This window comes from Tinamus guttatus, unplaced genomic scaffold, assembly GCF_059628265.1.
Source record: "Tinamus guttatus ecotype Peru unplaced genomic scaffold, ASM5962826v1 Tinamus_guttatus_pri_ptg000223l, whole genome shotgun sequence".
NCBI classification, from domain to species: Eukaryota; Metazoa; Chordata; class Aves; order Tinamiformes; family Tinamidae; genus Tinamus; species Tinamus guttatus.
The window spans coordinates 1,603,083-1,623,041 of record NW_028288757.1 but is presented as its reverse complement, the minus strand read 5'-3'; the positions used below and the strand labels follow the sequence as shown (position 1 = coordinate 1,623,041).

The window sequence follows — 19,959 nt, the reverse complement described above, 5'->3', positions numbered from 1 at the left end:
TTAATACAACTGCCATGATGCACCACGGGCAGGAGACCCTGCTGATCTGCACATCTTCCCCACTTCAGTAAAATTGCTCTTGCAGCACTCAAGCGTTTAACTTGGCAAATGATAAATGCTTTGGACGTTTTATAAAGGCAATGATGATATTAAGCATTCTAATAAATCTGAGCTATACAATCTGTACACTAAAATTGACAGGATAACTGTTCTATCCAGACAAAGTTAATATTCTCCACGGTAACATTACTAGATTCTTCTCTATCAGTAATATCATCTTTCTTCCCTCCTTCACATGCTGCAGTCTGAATGCCTTACTAAAAAGAATACATGCTGGAGTAAAAGCTGATGCCTGTGAAATACAAAGAAACTTCTTTTGAGAATATAATCTTTATCAAACAATTCAGAATCTACTGAGATTGTCCATGATTAAGTCATGGATCAGATTTCCATCAATTTCCTCGTTCTTAGCTCAGGGACCGTTCGCTAAGCACAATTTCACCATAATTTCTGATGTAAAAATACTTAGATAAGGATGCTCTGATTACGCACAGATCATTTCAGTGCAGTTCTGAATCTGGAGTCCTTAATAAAAGCTCCTCTTTCAGTCAGACCATAAGTTAAACACATCCCTTGCCACAGCAGCTGCCATCTGTCAATATTGGCCAAAAAGTGGCATTTGAAATCCAGCTATTCTTATTCAAATTGTAAAAAAAACTAGTGCAGCAGCTGCTAGCAAAGTTTGAACATACACTTATACAAAGTAGTCCTGCAATTTTGGTCATTACTAGATTAAAGTAAGCGAACGCTGCAAGGCATGTGCAAATAAACAACTAGTTTTCTAGAGACTGTCTTAGATGATAAAAAAAGCTTTACTTACAACATCTGTCTCTAACGCCTCAAGCTCCTCAGTAGCAGTGGTCTCTCCTGCATCCCATGGTTCAAGATCCTTTTCTTTGTGCTCACCATTTACTTTAGCACTGATGGCTGAATCAGTAAAAGCATCTACAATGGAGTGGGGAGGGAAATCAAATTCAGTTAAGTATAGGAAGACATTGTACACACTGGTGAATCTGAGGAATAACCAAGTACAGCTGAATTACAGGTATATGAACATCATTAATTTCCTTTCCTGGTTGCTATATTCAATGAGTTTACATTTAGAAGAGCCTACTACATACTTAGGAAAAACCATGGGAGAACAGACTAACTTATCTGTTTACAGGTCTCTGCAACTTCTACTATGAGGCAAAAGGCAGAGAACAGCAGTTATTGATTTCAGAATATTTTACACAAACTTCATGCATGTTTTTTCACTAAAAAACAGGGCTGAGTATCCTCATTCCTCTGTATAATCCAGCGCTTAAACAGTATGCTTTTCCAAACAGCCTACATAACTGTACATTAACATATATGCTAAAGTCAAAAAAGCATCAGTGCAAACTGATCACATTCCCCAAATGCGTGCAATAAAGGCTTTCCTTCAGATATCTGCTTCTTCCATTTCCATAACTCCTCAAGATACCAGAATACCCAGACTATTTTGCTCCCTTCACAGTGTCTCTCTGAATCAGCTAGTAGCTGGGTGCACCCATTCATTGTGACATGCAAAGAGAAGCCCTTTTTTTCCTGCAATAGCTTTTTCAAGTACACAGGTCACAGCAAGATTCAGAAACTCTCTACCTCTTGTTCTCAAAAACATACCCAAATAAACCCACCATTAGCCTGGTGCACTAAGCAACAGGGTTCTGATGCTATTTATATAAATTATACAACTTTAAATGAAAGAAAAAAGATAATGAAGTTTTATTTTCAAACTCGTTCAAACCAGTCTTTAAGAAAATAACTGAGGGAATAATGCTAGGATATGAAAGTACTTAAGAAATTGTACAAAGCCATTCAACAAGGAAGCCAAGCTTGTGCATTTGTAAGCAACTAAGTCTTATAGCTGCTTGCAAATTACTGAAACATAGTGAACTTTGCAAAAAAAATTAGAAAAGCTTGTTAGAGTGCTTTCAGTCCAGAATTTCTCATTGTCATTTTACAGACAAAATAAGGAACAAACATTTCAGATCTTTATAAAAGATGATATAAAAGCACCAAGCAGTGCTAGATATGGAAAAACATGTTTTAATTAAATTTTGATGAGATATGAACTCTTATTGGAGATAAATGAACTTCCAAGTCATCATGAAAAAAATTTAAACCATAAAAGTGATTTGTTAGCCACTACTGTTAAGTTTTAAACGCTCACCTCACCTATTTTTTTTAAAAAATAGTAACTGTCAACATAATCTATTATTCCTGCTTTATCCAATTTCACTGTCAACTTCTGCACATCTATCGGTATGATCTGTCATAACAGTTAACTGTGTTCAGTCTAATAACATTCAGCACCATCTCATGAAATGCTCAGTCAACTCATACACATCGAGTATGAGGCTATGAGACTAAAGCAACTATGGGTAAGCAATTAAGCATTTAAGCATTGTTAATCAGCACGTATGAAACGAAACATTATAGAAGATGTATGAGAAGTAAGAGGAGTTTATTAGCTAAACATTCATTTCAAATAAAAAGAATCAGTAAAATAAGAGAAAAGCAAATGAAAAGGACACCTGATGAGGCACACCACTGTTAAGGCTCGTGTGAAATTGCAAAAACCTGCATCAATCACCTTGAGAGGTGGCAGCGCATGGTCTGCCAGCGCAAGCACCTTTGTGGTGGAGGTGAACACTCCCAAAGGAGAGGTTTTAGCTTGTCACTAAATGCACTGCCTTTACCAGGCACGTGCTGGGATTATTTGTAAACCGTTCCGAAACGGTTGTTGTAGCATTGGACTACCTATTAGTGCTGATGCAATATTTAAATTGTTGCATTTTCAACTGTTCAGCATAGATAAAAATCAAGGGTGAGAACAGAAGTCATCAACTAACTGCAAGATACTCTAAATGATTCGGTGAAGTTACGCATGCAAGTTTCATAGTGCCATAAATGTGCGAGCAAGGAGAGTAAGTTTCCATTATATATTATGGTAACAAAAGCATTATGAAAGGCAAGATGCAGAGACAGAGTGACTGCCAAAAAAGTTACCTGTTTCTGAAGGAACTACAACAGATATGGAGAGAGAAAAAATTGGAAGACATCAGATATAAATACAGGTGGATATTTTACATTATATGGCTGAATTCAGACAAAAATAAATGTTTCTATGACACTAACAGTCATATTCAACTGACTATTCCTCTCCCACCTTAATGAGCTCATTTCTGTAGGAAAACTTCAGGTATATTCCCATCTGTCCACAGACCCATGCATTTCCCCAGTTCTGCTTCACAAAATTCCTCCAACTAACCTACAGATTTCTAAGGTACACCAGTTTGGAAGAAAATCTCTCTCATATTCCTCTGCATGCAAACAGCTTTTTAATTAAATGCACTTTAAAAACAAAAAGTATCTTTAAATTTAGCTTGAAACTATACAGTAACAAAGTGCTACCTCAATCCACAGATAAGTGGCAACAAAGAGAAAAAATTCAACAGGAAGGCAAAAGACAGACACTTGTATTTGGAAACTCTACCTCTACTCATCAATACCTAGTTGCTCACCAAGCCTTAACCTGGATAGGCCAGACAGGCTGGTGCTTTTTTTTTTTTTCCCCCCACCTCTGTCTAACACCATTAATTCAATGTTTCATGTTTGATCCTCTCCAAACAGACATCTTATTACAAATACGAGTTGGAGATTGCTTATGTCGTTCAGCAAACAAAAATTTGCATCTAAGTTGCTTCACTGCTGGCAGGGGGAAGTCTTCCTCAATGGGATTAGATAAATCAGAAGAATAGGAGTGATGATAGCAGCTGCCAGTGGTTATTTTTTGTAAGTTGCACGGGTGCTTCCCTTAATTTCTATGGGATGATTTCATGACAAAAACTCCATACAAAATGGTGCCATCTAGAATACTGTGAATAAAACACTACCTAGACACACACCTCCACTGGACACACAAATTTTCCTATTTAAAAAGCCACATGGAAAGCATTTAGCAGAGCACTGTTAAAAAGCATGATTATACAGAGGGACTCGGGCAAAAAAAAGTCAAAATAGGAACTAAAGAATCCTTCAGAAACAAGCGAGATCTGTACAGTCAATCTTAAGTTTCCCAGGAGAATCCAGTATATCACGGGGCAAGGGAGGCCTCACTGCTCTTCATTTGTTTCTCACTTTAGGACACGAGTTGCAAGTGAGACTGTGACCTTTACAGCTCAAAAAAATCCCAGTTAGGAAAAAAATCATACTACAAACGCAAACTTCTGGTCACACAGTACAGTCTCCTGAGGATCCAGGCAAAGTTCAAACACTGCAGAAAGATACCTCAAGTCACAGCTCACTATTTTCCTGGAGATAAAAACAGCCAGACAGGCACATGGGACACCAAGATCAAAAACGTAGCGAGTCAAACAAGACACTGCCAAAATTAATGAGCAACAAAATCAAGAACACACACAAATAAACTCTGCGAATAACTGTTTCCAGAAAAAAAATATTGCCCTTAAGATTATCAGTAAAATAGAACAAAAATTGCCACTACAAATGCCAACTGTCAGACTAGTAACAGACAAGATACTGACTGGACAGACTCAGCCTCCACCTTATCTGATGCCTCATATCTCTAAACTGTTGAGCAAACAATTCACATGGCACCTTAACAAAGGCACATTTTTAATCAATTCCTTTTATAATGGTAAAAAAAAAACAAGTCAAAGATCAAATGAAAATTGGCCATACAAACCAAGAGCTCAAGTTGTAACACCCAGCTAGCTCCCTGTATGTGCCTTGCATGTGCTTTCCATGAAATCTCCTTAGCAAAGAACCTGTATATGTAAAACCTCAAAGAACCTGTATATGTAAAACCTCATCTCTTGTTTCAAAGCTGGCTGACAGGGGAAAAAAATCCTGATGACTTTTCTCTTGATGTAGACAAAATTCACATTAAGCAAAGGCAAATTAAATATACATGTTCTGAGGAAAAAAATCAGCTTGGGCAAATTCTTCAACTACTATTAAGCCATTAAGCCACTTTGAAAAGAAAGAAAAAAAAAAAAAAAAAAACAGATTGAAGCAATTAAGTGCCCATGTTTGATTAACTTCTGTGTTTTCTCCAACATGTTTTAGGATAGTAATGGTCGATAGCAGAAATAGGCATTCAAGCGCAACTCTGAGGTTCAAATTCTATTAAACCAATCTGCTTTATGTTCCAAAGACTTGCAAACACCACAGTGCAAACAGCTAGTCAAGCTTAGCATGGCTTGAAGTAAACTGAGGTTTCAGCTTAAATGCTTCAACACTAAACTCCTATTTGTTTTGTAACTACTTACTACTGCTTGGACTGCTTTGAAACATTAAAACCAGTTACCACCAGCTTTACAGAGCTACATTTTCTTTCTTTGTTCATAATACGCCTACTGCTATTCCCCTTGCAACAGTTTCTCTGGAAGGATGCCACTTTCACTGCTAACTCAAAAAACTCTTAAATAGCCAATTTTCTTTTGCCTTTTTCTCCACTGGATTTGCAATATTTTTCGCAGAGTGCCAAAAAACAACAAAAACATTGTAGAAGGCTATTACTTTAACAGTAATGATCTTGAATTGTCTTGTCTTTAAAGAGAAGCCAAGGAGGCATTTCTGAAGCCTTAGCCAAATTTGAATCACACGCAAACTAGCACTGTTGACTGATTCAAAAAAACGTTTAGGTCTATAAGAAACACTGCTAAAAGCTTCTTCTGGAGTGATACATGGTAACTTACTGCCAAGGATTTCAACTTGCATATTTGAATGGATTTTTAGCTCCTGATTTCCACTGGCACAGGCAGAAGACAACTCATTTAATGTGGGCAGAATATTCAGGTAGGAAAGATGGGTAACATGCATTTTTACTCGAGTTTTCCAATGCATGTTTCATTCATCAGATAGTCAGTACTGCAGAAAACCCAAATTCCACAGTGAGAGGTATTTAATTCATTCTGAAGGCTAACAAAAACCTACAAGAGCAAGAAGGTCTGCAAGCTGACACCATTGGAAATAAGGGCCCAGAACAGATTTATTCTATAAAATAAACAGCTCACAAGTCCCTGTCTGCACAGATCTATTTTCCCCCCTCATCTTTTCGAAATTCTGTAATCTGTGTAGGCACCACTCTCTCCACAGATGCATCTAAAGGTGTGACATTATGCTTGGCACAAGCAAATCCAAAACTGCTGCTTCCAAACAAGGCAGCTTCACCCACCCTGAGCTTATGTTGCCATCACTGTCCCTGCACCTGCACTGTTGATGTAGCTGTAGGGTGAATTACCTGCTCACTGCTCCACAGCTGCACAAGTACTGCAATAATGAGAGGTGCTTAGCAGCTTATTTAAGGTATTTCTTTCAGAGTCAACTCTACCTGCTACTCCTGACAAAAGGAGAATCCATCCCACTCTCTTACTCCCCTCCCTCCCCACCTACTATTCTTTTCTAGTCCTCATTCAACCAGCTTTTCTATTTCTGTCTTTGGCAGAAAGGCGGAGTGAGAAACAGCAGCATTTCTGCTATTCAAGTCTGAAGATAACTCAGACTCAAAATCTAAAGAGTCAGGAGGAGCAGTTGTCCATGCTCTGATTCAACAGAGAGGTAAGTAGCAAATAAAAAATTGCAAGGCTTAAGAAAATACTTCTACTGAAACAGAACACACAAACATTTCTGACATGGTACCTTCTGCCCCAAAAGAAAGGTTACTTCAAGGCTTCCAACACCCTAATCTAGGAAGTCTCTCCTCCAGCCAAAGTGCCTGGGGAGTGCTTTTTATTTAAAAAAAAAAAAAAAAAAAAAGCTTTTTGTACATGTCATGAAGTTTCAGTCTTATTTTTAAGAAAAAATAAAAAGGCCCCAATAAGGCCCCCAGTTTCTACATGTGTGTTTGTACACTTCCACTCTCCTAAATCCTTAGTTTACCCAATACGAATCATCACCAAGTTTTGCACCCTTCCTCTTAATCCTGCTCCAAGACCCTTGTTTCCTCCTCTTCAGCTACTTGGAGGTTTAGATTCAAAGAAATCCCACGTAATAAAGCGAAGTGAGTGACTGTTCAACCCAAAGCAGTCATTTCCTTCCAGACAAGTTTCTCTGAGCATTATTCCTGGAAGTAGTAAAACGTTCTTCCTTCCCTCTGTTTACTAAAGCTCTTAAAGCTCTATAAAACCCTATAAAGACTGGGTAACGGACAGCCCAGTCTGCACTTATATTAAGGTGATATTTGTAACAGATCCATTATAAAACAGCCTTAGGGCAATTTAAACTCAAAGTTATGGTCCAGAACCTGGAACTAGCACTTTTCTGTATTGCAGTGCTACTCTGGCTCTGACACTATGCACCATCTTCTGGAAAAAGCAAATTCCTTGAAACAACAAGCCTTTCCTTCTTCAGTTTTATATCAGACAAAAACATGCGCATGTATGAACAAAAGGTGAAAACAGCGACAGCATTTGTTGAGCCTTGCAGCGTGCAACTTGAACATACACATATTTGCCCAGGAAATCAGGAACATAAGCAAAGAAACCTCTGAGATTTGCCACCAAAAAAAAAATTGCAAAGGACCTGGAGCTGTCTGATTACAAGCCTCTTAGGCTGAGAAAAATTATCAGGGTTTTGGAGGTCAGACATTAAAAGAAAAAGTACAAAGACTGTCTGACTGCCTGTAAGTCATTTAATTCTGACAGCTTCAGATCAAGCCATGTCTTGAGATTTTAAGACTACCTGCCTAACACGTCATTAGATTTCTCTGCATTTTGGACAACCTAAGCTACATACCTAAGGAAGAGACCAGAAATAAAAAATGAAAATAATAAAAAAATGAATATTGGATTATTTTAAATAATTTTAGGCTTTGTTTACTGTAGTATTTTAGAGTTACATTTACAAAAATGTGTGCATAGAGATAAACAGATTTATATAAAAGGGTTATCTTCAGAGCTGGTTTACAGACCTTATGTATTCTTGTTTTCACATATAACATTTAATCAGCTAACTTAGAAAGAAATTTTCAAAAAGATGACTCCCACAAGATCTGTAAAATATTTTGTGACACTACCAAGAATTTGCTTTCCAGACATTGAAAACAGCTACTCAAAGCTCACTACAGTCAGAAAGGCTCTGCAACCTATTTTAAAAACTTAAACTGCTGTTACTGAAGATGCTCTTTCTATCCCATCCACTGTCTTCAATGGGATATTCAGATGTTCAGAACTTTATAAGAATAGAGAGTCTTAAATACGATTTTGGATCCCAAACCACCTAGCTTGAAAATCTTGACTTATGATTTTTAGCCAACTTAAAAAAACCTTTAAAAAGAAAGTATACCTCTTCTTGCATAATTGGTATCCATATCCTTAAAATGCACCATAACAAAATCCGAAGACTTGAACAAGATACTCTCTAGGATATCTTCACGTTTTGGCCCCAGACTGGATTCTGCAGTTTTCCTGTGTGCAGCATCAAGCACTAAATCACACTATTAAAATATAAAAAGAGTACACTAATTTAACACACAATAAGCTATTTGCTAACTTCACATTCTTGCAGAGAGCAGATATTTATAAGGGTTAGAAAAAAATAAACCTCCTTATATAAACCTAGATATTAATAGCCAAAATAATTCATAATAAATATTCAAATATAATCCTACTACTGAATAAACAATGTTCGGTCTTTTAGAGTAAGGAAGAGTCAAAAAGGAAGCAAAAATTACCTTAGGACTGTAGGTTTTAAAAACTCCTTCATATATACCTCCATTTTTCACCTGTACTTCACATTTGGATCCCTAGAATGCAAGAAATATATAGTTTTCTATCAGTCTGACAAATGAAATCTGAGCATTTTCCCCAAACATGTATCTATCTTTACATAAATATAGCATATAAAAACATGGCTTAATTTTTAGTTAAATCTATTCATTCAGCATTTGGGAATTTATAAATATGCATCTGTGCTCGGCAGACGCATACAGCTGAGTGCACCAAAGTTGTTCTGAAGGGATTTAAAGATACTCATAGAATCATTTTTGCTACATTGCTCTTTACCAGTCCTATGCCCAGACAAGCTTTTTCAAGAACATGATCTGTGCATGTGTTGGTGCAAATAAGGAGGAAGGCTTAACCTGGATTCTAGCACAAGGAGGTGGGACAGTCTTGGTTACTCACTTTCAGCATGGCAGCATTTCCTTTAAAATCTAGTGAAGGAGGGCTTGCATTACTTGTATACAGTCTTATTTTACTTATTCATAATCTCTTTAACAGTAAAAAAGCCAAAATATGGCCAGCATCCATACGGTTTGCAGCTGTTCTGTACTTTGGCTTATACAGCTATTATTGCAACTCTTTCAAAACTCAGCCTTGGCAGAAGATGCCTACCATTTAGTGTTTGCTCCATTACAATTAGTGTAATATTTTACAATTCTATGTCACTATAAAAACTGTTTACCCTCCTGCCAAACATGAAGACTTACAACAACTGATGTAAGTATGTGAACCATTCTCATGTTTGCATAGATGCCATCAAAAGAAATCTGAAAAATAAAAATGATTCTGTCAGGAAACATAGATATATTTCACTGTAACAACTCAAAAAGGCAGTGCCTCAAGAACAATGAAAGTTGCTGGGCTTTTCTTTTCCTGTACATACTTGTTCCTAGAAATGCACTTGGACAAGACTTTACTCTGATAGCGTGCACTGAATTTAAGTCACTCTAGGGCCCTTACGCTTTTCATTAATCACTTAATCTGTACACCAAGCAATACCCTCTCAAACAACATCAAGCTTACGTGTCCCAAATGTCACTCAACAAGGAAATGCCCTTGCTGGTTAGGTGAAATTCATATAGAGACACTCACAAGTGAAAAGACTCTGCTATCATTTCTATCTTGTTTCAGAACTATCAGTGGGTAAGATACTTCAATGGCTGTAGAAATAAAAAGTGCTTTAATGCATGCTGGATTACATCACCTCAGGAATTAGCTAATGGTCCTGATTACACTCATTAACAGAGGGAACCAAATCATGAAGTGCCAAAGGAAAAATATACCATAAAATTAGTCAAAACTAAATTCACAGCAGTACTGGAATCTGAGACCCTACACTAGAAAAGGTGACCGTCTGCTGCTCAGAGTGCTAGGTAAGTTTGCATGAGTACACATGAGGCTTGTTGCAACTTCTCATATCTCCTCCATTCAACTTCATGACTATGAACTAGAAGATACTGGAAAATGTAAGCACCCCATTATATTTAGAGTTTTTTAACTGATAAATTCTCTTCTGAACTCTCAAGCTTTTTAATCCACTTATGCCTGCAGGTTAACCACACATTCGGCAACATCAACCACTGCTCTGAAGAGACATGTTTAAAGATGCTCAACACTCAGTCTGGAGGATGTAAAAACTTCAGCACTCACACAACAGTCATCATTTGCATCTGACCTCTCTCTCTCACCTCTCTCCCTTCAAACATCTTTTCAGTGGCTGTGAAGAGACTTAAGAAACATCTATGCAAGTAAACTACAGTCATTCTTGATGTTCCTACTCCTGCTCTGTTCCCCAGATAAGCCATCCTCAAAAACCAGAGCACAAATTCACAAAGGCTTGCTTCTTGCAGTTCAAAGATACATTCTTTAAACTGAGAACCAAGGTTTTGATAAAATTTTGTTCTACAAGTTATCCCACACCTACTCTTTAACACTGTTTAGCCTTGACAATAACTAAAACCATACAGCCAGACCATTGAGAACCCTGGGCCAGCTATTTCATAGCAAGACTATTTTGTTACTTTTCTTCAATCAAATGCTTTCTTGCTCTTTTGTCAACTGCTTAATGACGAAGCCAATGTTACAATCTTCAGATAAGACAATGCTTTTCAATTTGCTCCTATTTATTCCCACACATCTACAGCTGTAACTACAATCCAGTAGTTAGGATTGATACTTAGGTTCACTGCAGGCAAGTAGTGTCCTCATACCTCAAAGCGGTACAATGAAAAAAGACATACTTACTGTAGGCTGAGGTGGTCCTTTGCCACTGCTGCGACCTCTGAAATTAAATTTATACATCAGATGCAATTAAAAAAATAGAATTGCTGAAATTAACCAGTTCCGTAACAAGCAAGAGTTCAAAACCCCATCTTTATTTAGTATTGATAGCAGAACCAAAGAAAAAAGAACCCTACAGTGGAGTAGAAATTGATGTAGTTACAGCCCCACTCTTAACATTTATCTCCCTAAATATTTGCCTACAAGCAAACAGTGTTCTTTAACGGGTAAAAGGGCTACCTGCAGCAAATCAAAGAACAAAAATAGAGAAAATCCTAAAGCCGTGTCTTCACGAAGATCTAAAAAAATATTGCCTCTTTAGTAGAATCCTATAAGTAAAATTCCCACACTATCTGTCATGTAAAAAACCTAAATGACTTAATTTGCATTTTCAAGATCAATCTCTGGCACAGGATCACTAATTTAGGACTAGAGGATTAATATATTGCCATTGTCTTTAAGATTGCACGTTGTTAGCATTGTCATTACACAACTAACTGACCCATGCTGCAAACTGCGCAGCCCTGATTCTGCACAGCCAACCTCTGGGGCTTGAGTACTGCTCCTATCAGAACCGAACACGTTAACTCACTTAAGTCTGTCCACCCCTCAAAAATAGTCATTATTTTTAAATGCAAATCATTCAGTGATTAGCATTTAGGCCACGCAAAGGCTTTTAACGTGTATGTTCCCAATAGGTTGCAACCTGAGATGAAACAGCCTGCAGTGCAGTGATGAGTCCCCATGTCCCCGTGGCTAACAGCGGCGCCTCCAATACAGAATTCCCTTTAATCTCAGTTATTTCCCCGCACTAAGTCCCAATTTTGATACAAAATTAACACTAAGACATATATTAAATATTACATGAACTGTGGAAAAGGACACCAGATTTTTTTTCACCATGATAAGCACATTAATATAACCAGCTTTCCTAAACAATGTGATATTGAAAGAGAAATTATACAGGTATGGTCAGATTTGATTCAGATTTGTATCAAGAGAATGACCTTAAGAGCACAATGAAGTAAGGCAAAATGAAGTCTTCATGTTCATTAAGAGAACAGTTTTGAAACAGACCTACGGCACAGATGCACATATTTGAAGAGACGCAAAGATCACATTTATGTTTCAAAATATTCAAATATCAAAAATTGAAAGTCAACTGCATTCAATTGCCTTTGAAAATGTTATACTGCACTTGAATACAGCTTCCCTCTCAAAGCAATGTCCAATGTGGCTCAAGAGCTAGTCCAAACATCAAAGGAACTGAGGAACTTCCCCCAGTGAATGAGAACATCCCTCAGATATATTTTGCAGAAATAAGCTAGCAAATCCATCAGAGAACCATGAAAGTGTTTAAAGAGGAAAAAATGAAAAACCCTGCCCTATCACCTATCTCGTTTAAGAAAATAAGCTTCTGGAACAGGAACTGAGTCTTCCTATAGGATCACACATAGCAATGGTACTTGCTGACTGGTAAAAACTGCAAATTTCAGATGTCAAGCTGATACATTTAAAGTACTTGCAGAGCACTAATCTAAATATGTACATACATATACATGTGTGTGTGCGCGCGCATGTATTTTATATATATAAAAACACATACCAACGCCTAATGCAAATTGCCCTTATTTAATTCCCCATCAGCCTTAACATTCCATAAGGTAACGCCGTAACCTCACACTTGCTCCAGCAACAAGCAATTTCACAAGTTAGAGTTGCCATTTGACCTTGTCTTCCTAAAAGTCATTAAACCAGAGGGGAGATCCCCCCGCAAAAAAGAAGTTACAGTCCAGCTCTGATTTTTTTTTCTTTTATCATAACCAAAGGCTTCAACAAGATACCGTCTTTCAAGAAAACGCTCTGCCCAAGTCACCCCAGCATCCCTCTGTTGGGCTCAGACATTTTAGTAAGATACTCGAGATACTGGCTAACCCCAAGTGAAAGAGTTCAGTGTCTTCTAAATGGCAAGCACTACCATTTTTAGTGACAAGCATTCTTTGAACTTAAATAATTGAGTTGCTGGACTGGTCAGGAAGCTTGGAGTATTCCCCTTAAGCATTTAATCAGTAGTATTCTAGATTCTCCATCTCCTAACACACTTCCAAAGTCACTATTTCTACCCACACTTCTTTAAGAAATACTATAAGCATCTAAGGTTCCCCGCATCCACATTGGCGAAAGATGGTAAGTTATTAAACAGTCCAAGGGTTAAGATATTTACTGAAGCTCTATATGCCACACTAATCTACCAGATCTCTTTACAGACTTGAGCTCTTGTTTCCCCACTATAAGTATTAAATACAGACTCTAAAAGGAAGATGTTCACCAAGATTTTAACCAATTCTGCCAACACTACAATACAATCAAAGCCACATACTTTATGCTAAAGCCAAGACCATCAACCTGAGGTTTTTATTCCAACAGATGAAGACTCAAGCTCAGGGTATCTTATGGCACATCTTCGATGATGAAACAGATAAAAGACAAACTATGACCTTTACAGAAGTAGAAGATAGACTGTCTTTACCAGAAAAAGTTTACCACAACTTAAAACAGGAGAGTAACACTTAAAAATTAAGAGAAGGGGAGGAAGGGGTTGTGACAAAATGAAAATTCCATTCCAATGCTTCAGGGTAGGGAAATCAGTCAGACACCAGACAATACTGTCCAAGCAATTAATCTTAGTAGCCAACTCTTTGCAGGGTAGTACTTATATCTCAAGAGTGAAAGTCTACAGAAGCACGTACTCCCATATGCTGCACAATAAATATTATTCCCCGATAGTAACTTGCTTTTTTCCCCCCTATTTTTATGAACATTTACTACCCTACTTCTCAACAACCCATACCTCCCATTCTAGTGTTTACGTGCTGAATGGAGTGCTGCATAAGCAAAACGAGGTCATGCTTTCATATAGTAAAAACTAAAGCAAGGAATGCAAGTCTTTCCAGAATGCAAAAGGTCTCAGGTTTTCTCTCCAACAGCATCTTCACTTTGAGACCAAAAACAGATCCATCCACACTGCAATTAATGGAGATGATCCTAGCCTACAGTGAATGTGCAATTACAAAGAAAGTCGAATTTAACAGAGCGAATAGATGTTTCTGGAGTACTGACTGGCATTACTACAGCTTTGAAAACAATTTACAAGAGACTAGAGAATTTCCACTATTAAGAGCAGAATTGGTCTATATAAGACACAACTGAAGTCAAGCTGTCAAACTAAATCATATAAAAAGTTCTGCAGCACAGTTTTCAGGAGTTTTTCCCTATATTGATATTAGTAATGTGGGTTCTTGTCTTCTTGTAAGATGACAACTTCTCTAACTAGGTAAGTATACCTGAATCAAGCTTGACCCAGTGCACACTGGAGCCTGCTGACAGAATTAGCCCCTGTAGAACCTTCTTTAGCAATACTACCACAGTTGTTGGGTAAGTTATAGCGCACAAAATGCCAAAGAAAATAAAATTTTAAAAAAGCCCAAAACGTTAATTTAAGAAAGACACCTGCAGGTTATCCATTAATTTTGCTTAACAGTTTAACACAACTCCATCAAAGCTAAGTTGTCATTTAACAACTGTCTGTAACACTGAGCTGTTATAAACCTGGACCTCCAATAAGGTTATATATAAGGCCTGAAAAAAAATATATCTGCTATACAAATAACTTTGTGATTTCAAGATGTTAAAATGCTAAACTGAGAGAAAAAAGTAAAGTCATCTTCCTTTAGGACTCTGAAATAGCAAAACAGAAGTAGTTCATTGAATTCAGTTACATACCTCATCAAGAACCTAAAATTAACTCTACTCAGAAATTTTAAAGACTACAGATAGTTTTATAAATAAAGAGTCTGTTGATGTTTTTCCTTTTCAGAAGCAGGTACTATGCAAGTCAGAGGTATGCAACCAATACAAGACACATCAAGTGAATAGTCTCCATTTTCAGGAATTGCTGTCCAAGACGGCTGTCCTAGAATGAACTAGAAATTCACTATTGAACGACAGGTGACAATCTCCAGACAGTCGCTTTCACTGTGTCAGAGAGCCTTGCTAGTCCCAATTAGTTCTCTGAGCAGAAGGGACACCCCTCTTCTGCCTTTTATTTAAGTCTTTTAGTTAGTCTAATAAAAAAGGTTGTTGAGGACAATGAAAACAGGAGTAGGCAATAAGCATCAAATCTCAAACGCAAGGTGCACAACAGGGACATTTTGGTTTTAGCATGTTAATCGGTAAAGCAATTTATAAGAGTAATTTATGGTATTTTAAAGGACTCTCAGGTCCAATTAGGCAAGAAAGTTACAAAAGCGAGGGGAAAAAACCTTTTGTCACAATTGTAACCACACATGTAACCATCCAAAGCTTGCACCAAGATGTCTTGCCTTCAAACAAAATCCCATGAAAATATTGATAATAAAGAAGGATGCACTGCTTGCAGGAATACTAAGATATATGCACCTTTCCATCACAGAGCAGGCTAACTCGGCTAAGTCTCTGTGTTTGGATTTGGATAGAACTGAACACTAGAAGCAGACGTTAGATAATATTTTGACGAGAAGAGTGCAGCAGGTTCATACATGAAGTTTGCTTTCCCTACCAGTACAGTTTAACATGCTTATTGGCACCCCCTACAACCCGATTTTCCATCTGCCATATTCCACATGCAGCTACTACTAGATAAATAGCATTTCACTGAGTGCCTGTTTACAAAAGAGTTAATCATCTTCCTCGTTCTTTTATAAAAAAAAAAAAACGCTTTTAAAGACATTTTCAGTTTTCATTTTTTTCCCCTAATACCAAAGGAAGAAGAATATAATGAACGCATAAACATTGGAATTTCCTATTCACCCACACAGGATTTTAGCTTTTCTAGTACAAAAAACATATATTAATCATGGCAAGATGATGGAAATCAGCACAGTGAACAAGCAAAGCTGACCTTCCTATTGGCCATCAGGTGCAGAAGGACCAGGTGCTTAGCACCATTAAATCTTACATTGATGAGCTTCCATCGTAAAATTAAGTCTTGGACAGTTTTACTGCCAATGGAATTTCTACCCAAATTGAAACTTTCAAAAGAAACTTAGCCAAGAAAGAAACATTCCTTTGCATTTCAAGGAAATAAGAAAAAGCTAGTGCTGCAGAGTAATGGGCTGCAAAATTACTAAGAAAAAAGGCCCTGACAAACTGAGACAGCTTATGTTCAAGTTACTAAAACCACTAAACTAACCAGATGCAGAACACCTAAAATCAAATTGCATTACTTACACCCCACCATCAATCTTGAAGCAAAAAACAAAAAAATTCCCGTGACATCCATGTTAACAGACCCACTCATCTGTACTCCAAAAAAAACATCAAGGCTCTTCTTTAGGATAGTCACGGGAGGACTTTTCTGATAGGTGAAGCTCTATCAGCTCCAGGACTCTGGTTTTACAGACCCTTCATACAGAAATTGCTTGAAGTGACTAACAAAGAACAAGGTGCAGCCACCTTTGAGAGAACGTGTCGGTTCCCAAAAAGTTTTGGAGCAAAAAAAAAAATAAAATAAAAAAAGATTTCTCCTCCAAGGGTTGCCTAACATCTTTATTTTTAACTTGACAAAGAAATTGAAGCCTATGTTCCTTAATCTATAAAGACAAGTGCTCACAAATAAACTGAAATTTCAAAAAAGGAGCTATAGGCTTTTGTGTCCTTCATGTTAACCTCTATGGTGCCACTGTATTGGCAAGGAGAACTGTTTAGCAAAGAACAGCAAACATGAAGGGTCCAAACTGGACACCCACGTATGAAAAAAAAAAAGTTAAATCATTTCAATGAAGTGCTGGAAGTATTAGCATTTTTTTGAAGTTTATTTTGTTCTTTTTCAGCCCTACTAAAGCTTTTCCGCTTCCAGTCCCACAGACCAGCAACAAAGTAAAACCCTATGTTCATGGATATCCAGCAATGGGACCACAGTATATTCTGTTTTACTGCCAATGGACAAAACTGAGTAAGGGCATAAAAAGTCAGGTTGAAGAGCAAAATGAAGACTCAAAATGAAACTGCTCTAGGAGGCTATGACCTTCAACATTGTTGCCATCTAGCTCTGCCTTTTTGTTATGGCCCAGGAGTGCTGAAAAACCCTAGGAACACACAAAAGTCTGTTTTTTTTTCCCCTCCTTTCCTCCCTCTAAAATACGTGGATTTTTATAACCAATGCTCCTGGATGAGGAACGCGAGCAGCGCCAACCTTCCAGAGGCAGCAGGAGACAGCCAGGCCTCAGGAGCCTGCATGGGAGGGATGAGGGAAGGGGAATCCGAAGCCCTGATTCCTGACACTCCTCCTCCAAAAAAGGTGAAAAAAAAAATATATATATATATATATATATATATTTAGTGTTCGGATGACGCGTCCAGCGTATACCACTGAGATCCCCCCGTAATGCCCAGCAGCGCTCCGAGCGCTCTGTGGGGGTTCCGCAGCATATTTTATTGAGATTTCACAAAAAAAAAAAAAGCATACAAATATATATATATTTTTCTTTATAAAAACGCTCCCAGCAGAAGGTGCGCTGCAAAACGCAGATGTTCGCAGAGTTTTACATTGCGGACGTGCCCCCCCCACCCCCCCGTTAAAAGATCCCCCCCGGGGGGGGGGGGGGGTCGAGGCAGCGGGAGGGCCCCGTTCCCCCCGTCACCCCCCCCCTCCGCCTCGGGCCCCTTCCCGCCCGCGGCGGCTTCGCCCCGAGCACGTGCGGCCTCGGCCGCCCCCCCCTCCCCGCGCCGCCGCCGCCGCAGGGGGCCCCGCGGGGGCCTCGTCCCGGGGCTGCGCAGCGCTCGGCTAGAAAATGGTCCCCACGCGGCGCGGCCCGGCGCGGCCTCCCCCGCTGAAGGGCACCGCAGGGGCGGCCTCGCCCCGGCGCCACTGCGGAACCGGCGGCGCCCCGCCCGCCGCCCCCCCCCCCCCCGCCTCCCCGCGCCGGGCGGAGCCCCCCGCCGCGCCGGGCCTCCCCCCCCCCCCCCCGCTCCGCCATGCAGCAGGCCCCGCTCCCCCCGCCGCCGCCCATGGAGGCCGCTGCGGGGAGATGGCGCCGGGGGCCTCCGCACCCACCTGCCCATGTTCTGCCTCCCGCCGCCCGCGCCTGACGGGAGGCCGCCGCTGCCGCCGCCGCCGCCGGGGGGCTTGCGGTTGTTGCCGGCGGCCTGAGCCGCCGCCGTGGCCGCCTGCTGCTGCTTGAGGGACATGGCGAGGGGGAAAGAGCGGGGTGGCCGGGGAGGCCGCGTCCGCGCTGGGGGGCCTCGCTGCGCTGCGCTCGCCGGGGCCGGGGGCAGCCGCTGTCTCGGCCGGTTGCTCCCAAACAGTGTGAGCGGGAGGAGGGAGCGGAGCGCGGAGGGATCCGCCGCGGGGAGGGAGGGAGGCCGCCCGCGGGCGGGGGGAGGGAAGCGGGGGGAACCGCCGATGGCGGCGGCGGGGCGGAGGCGCCTCGCGGCTTCCCGCCTCCCTCCTCCTCCTCCTCCGCGGCCGCGGGCGCTGCCGGCGGCGGCGGCGGGGCGGGCGGCGCGGCGGGCGGCGCGGACTCTTTACGGGAAGTCGGAAGGCGCCGCGGCGGCGCTGCGGCCGGGTGAAGGGGCGGGGAGGGAGGGAGCGGGCGGGGGGGGGGAGCAGCGCGGCCGGGACACGTGAGGCGGCAGCGCGGGGCCGCAGCGCCCCCCCCCCCCCCGGCCTCAGCGCGGCGGGAAGCGCTGAGGTAACCGGCGGGTCCCCCCGCGCTAACGGCCGCCGCGCGGCGCCCGCCCCGCGGACATGGCCGCGCCGGCGGGCGGGAGGTACCTCAGCGCCCCCCGCCGAAGTTGCCCGCTTTTTTTTTTTTTTTTTTTCCCTCCTTAAATCTCTCTTACCTTTGAGCACAAAGGCGTTAAATGCTCCTGCCGGTTAGCGGCTGCGTCCCGCGGCCATTGTAGGCGGCCACCGGGCGAAACACAACAGAAATGGAGCCGGGGTTGGGGGGGGGCGGAATTGTCACCTTCTTCCACTGAAAATCCCTCCGGTGCTAACAGATGAAATGAAAACCTTTACTGAAAGAAATACACACACACACAAAAAGAGGTATTTAGTCACAAAATGCAGCTCGCTCTGCTCTCCCGGTCTGACAACCCCAAATTTCACACACGAGGCTAAAACGCAGCCACCGGCCAGCTCTGCTTTGTGGGTTTTAGCTGCTTTGCTGAAACCCGCAGGCCTTGCGGGCCCTGCCGATCACCGGCGTCGGCGCGGGAGCAGGTGTAGCTTCAAAAGCAGCCGCTAAACTGATTTACAGCCATGGTTACTCAAAACGCCTCGCGTTTACGCTGTCCATGGAAAGGCTGCACAAGCCCCAGGGGCCTGGGGCGCTGCGGAGAGGAGCGGGGCTGCGTTTTGCACCCTAGAGCAGCGGTGGCAACGCACAATGGTGCGAAGATAACAATATTTAGCAGCTTTCTTGAATCGGTGTTTTCTCCTACACTTTTGACTGCAAAAATGCTGCTTTTGTTTTACACAAGTAACCCGTGGATCAGACGTTATTAACTAGACAACAGACACCAGACGAAACAGGCTCGGGAGAAGGAATTGCTCCATTGGAAACCCTTCCCTGAGCAGTGCCAGCGGTTGGAGGAAACTGGGGTTTCCAGCCACTTGTCACTTTGCTATTTCACAGCCACAGAGTTGAGTGCCCCAAGGACACTGGGAGTTTCAGCAGTCCACGAATTGCTCTAGGACGTATTAATGTGCAGCTAATGCTGCCACCAGTTTAGGACTGCTTACTGTAAAGGCAGAAATCTGTCTTGCTGCACGTACACGATAGCTAAGATCACCTAAGAGAAGCCT

At 41.1% G+C, this 19,959-nt stretch overlaps 1 protein-coding gene across 14 annotated transcripts in view; it reads right to left on the bottom strand.

Annotated features, from left to right (window-relative positions):
* The window catches only part of ATXN2 (ataxin 2), a 52,167-nt gene extending 33,698 nt beyond the window's left edge, over positions 1-18,469 (bottom strand). For 8 of the 14 annotated variants that reach the window (XM_088525091.1, XM_088525097.1, XM_088525092.1 and 5 more), the window contains exons 1-6: positions 18,205-18,467; positions 11,076-11,112; positions 9,539-9,598; positions 8,783-8,854; positions 8,390-8,545; positions 881-1,015 (exon numbers count right to left, since the gene is read on the bottom strand). In XM_088525091.1, the coding sequence (XP_088381217.1) occupies positions 881-1,015; positions 8,390-8,545; positions 8,783-8,854; positions 9,539-9,598; positions 11,076-11,112; positions 18,205-18,338 (594 nt within the window). In that variant the 5' untranslated portion in view covers positions 18,339-18,467. Of the gene's footprint in view, positions 1-880; positions 1,016-3,093; positions 3,109-8,389; positions 8,546-8,782; positions 8,855-9,538; positions 9,599-11,075; positions 11,113-18,204 lie in introns of all 14 variants that reach the window. The other 6 variants (XM_088525094.1, XM_088525095.1, XM_088525090.1 and 3 more) reach the window with 5 other exon arrangements.
* Positions 18,470-19,959: the final 1,490 nt, after the last annotated feature.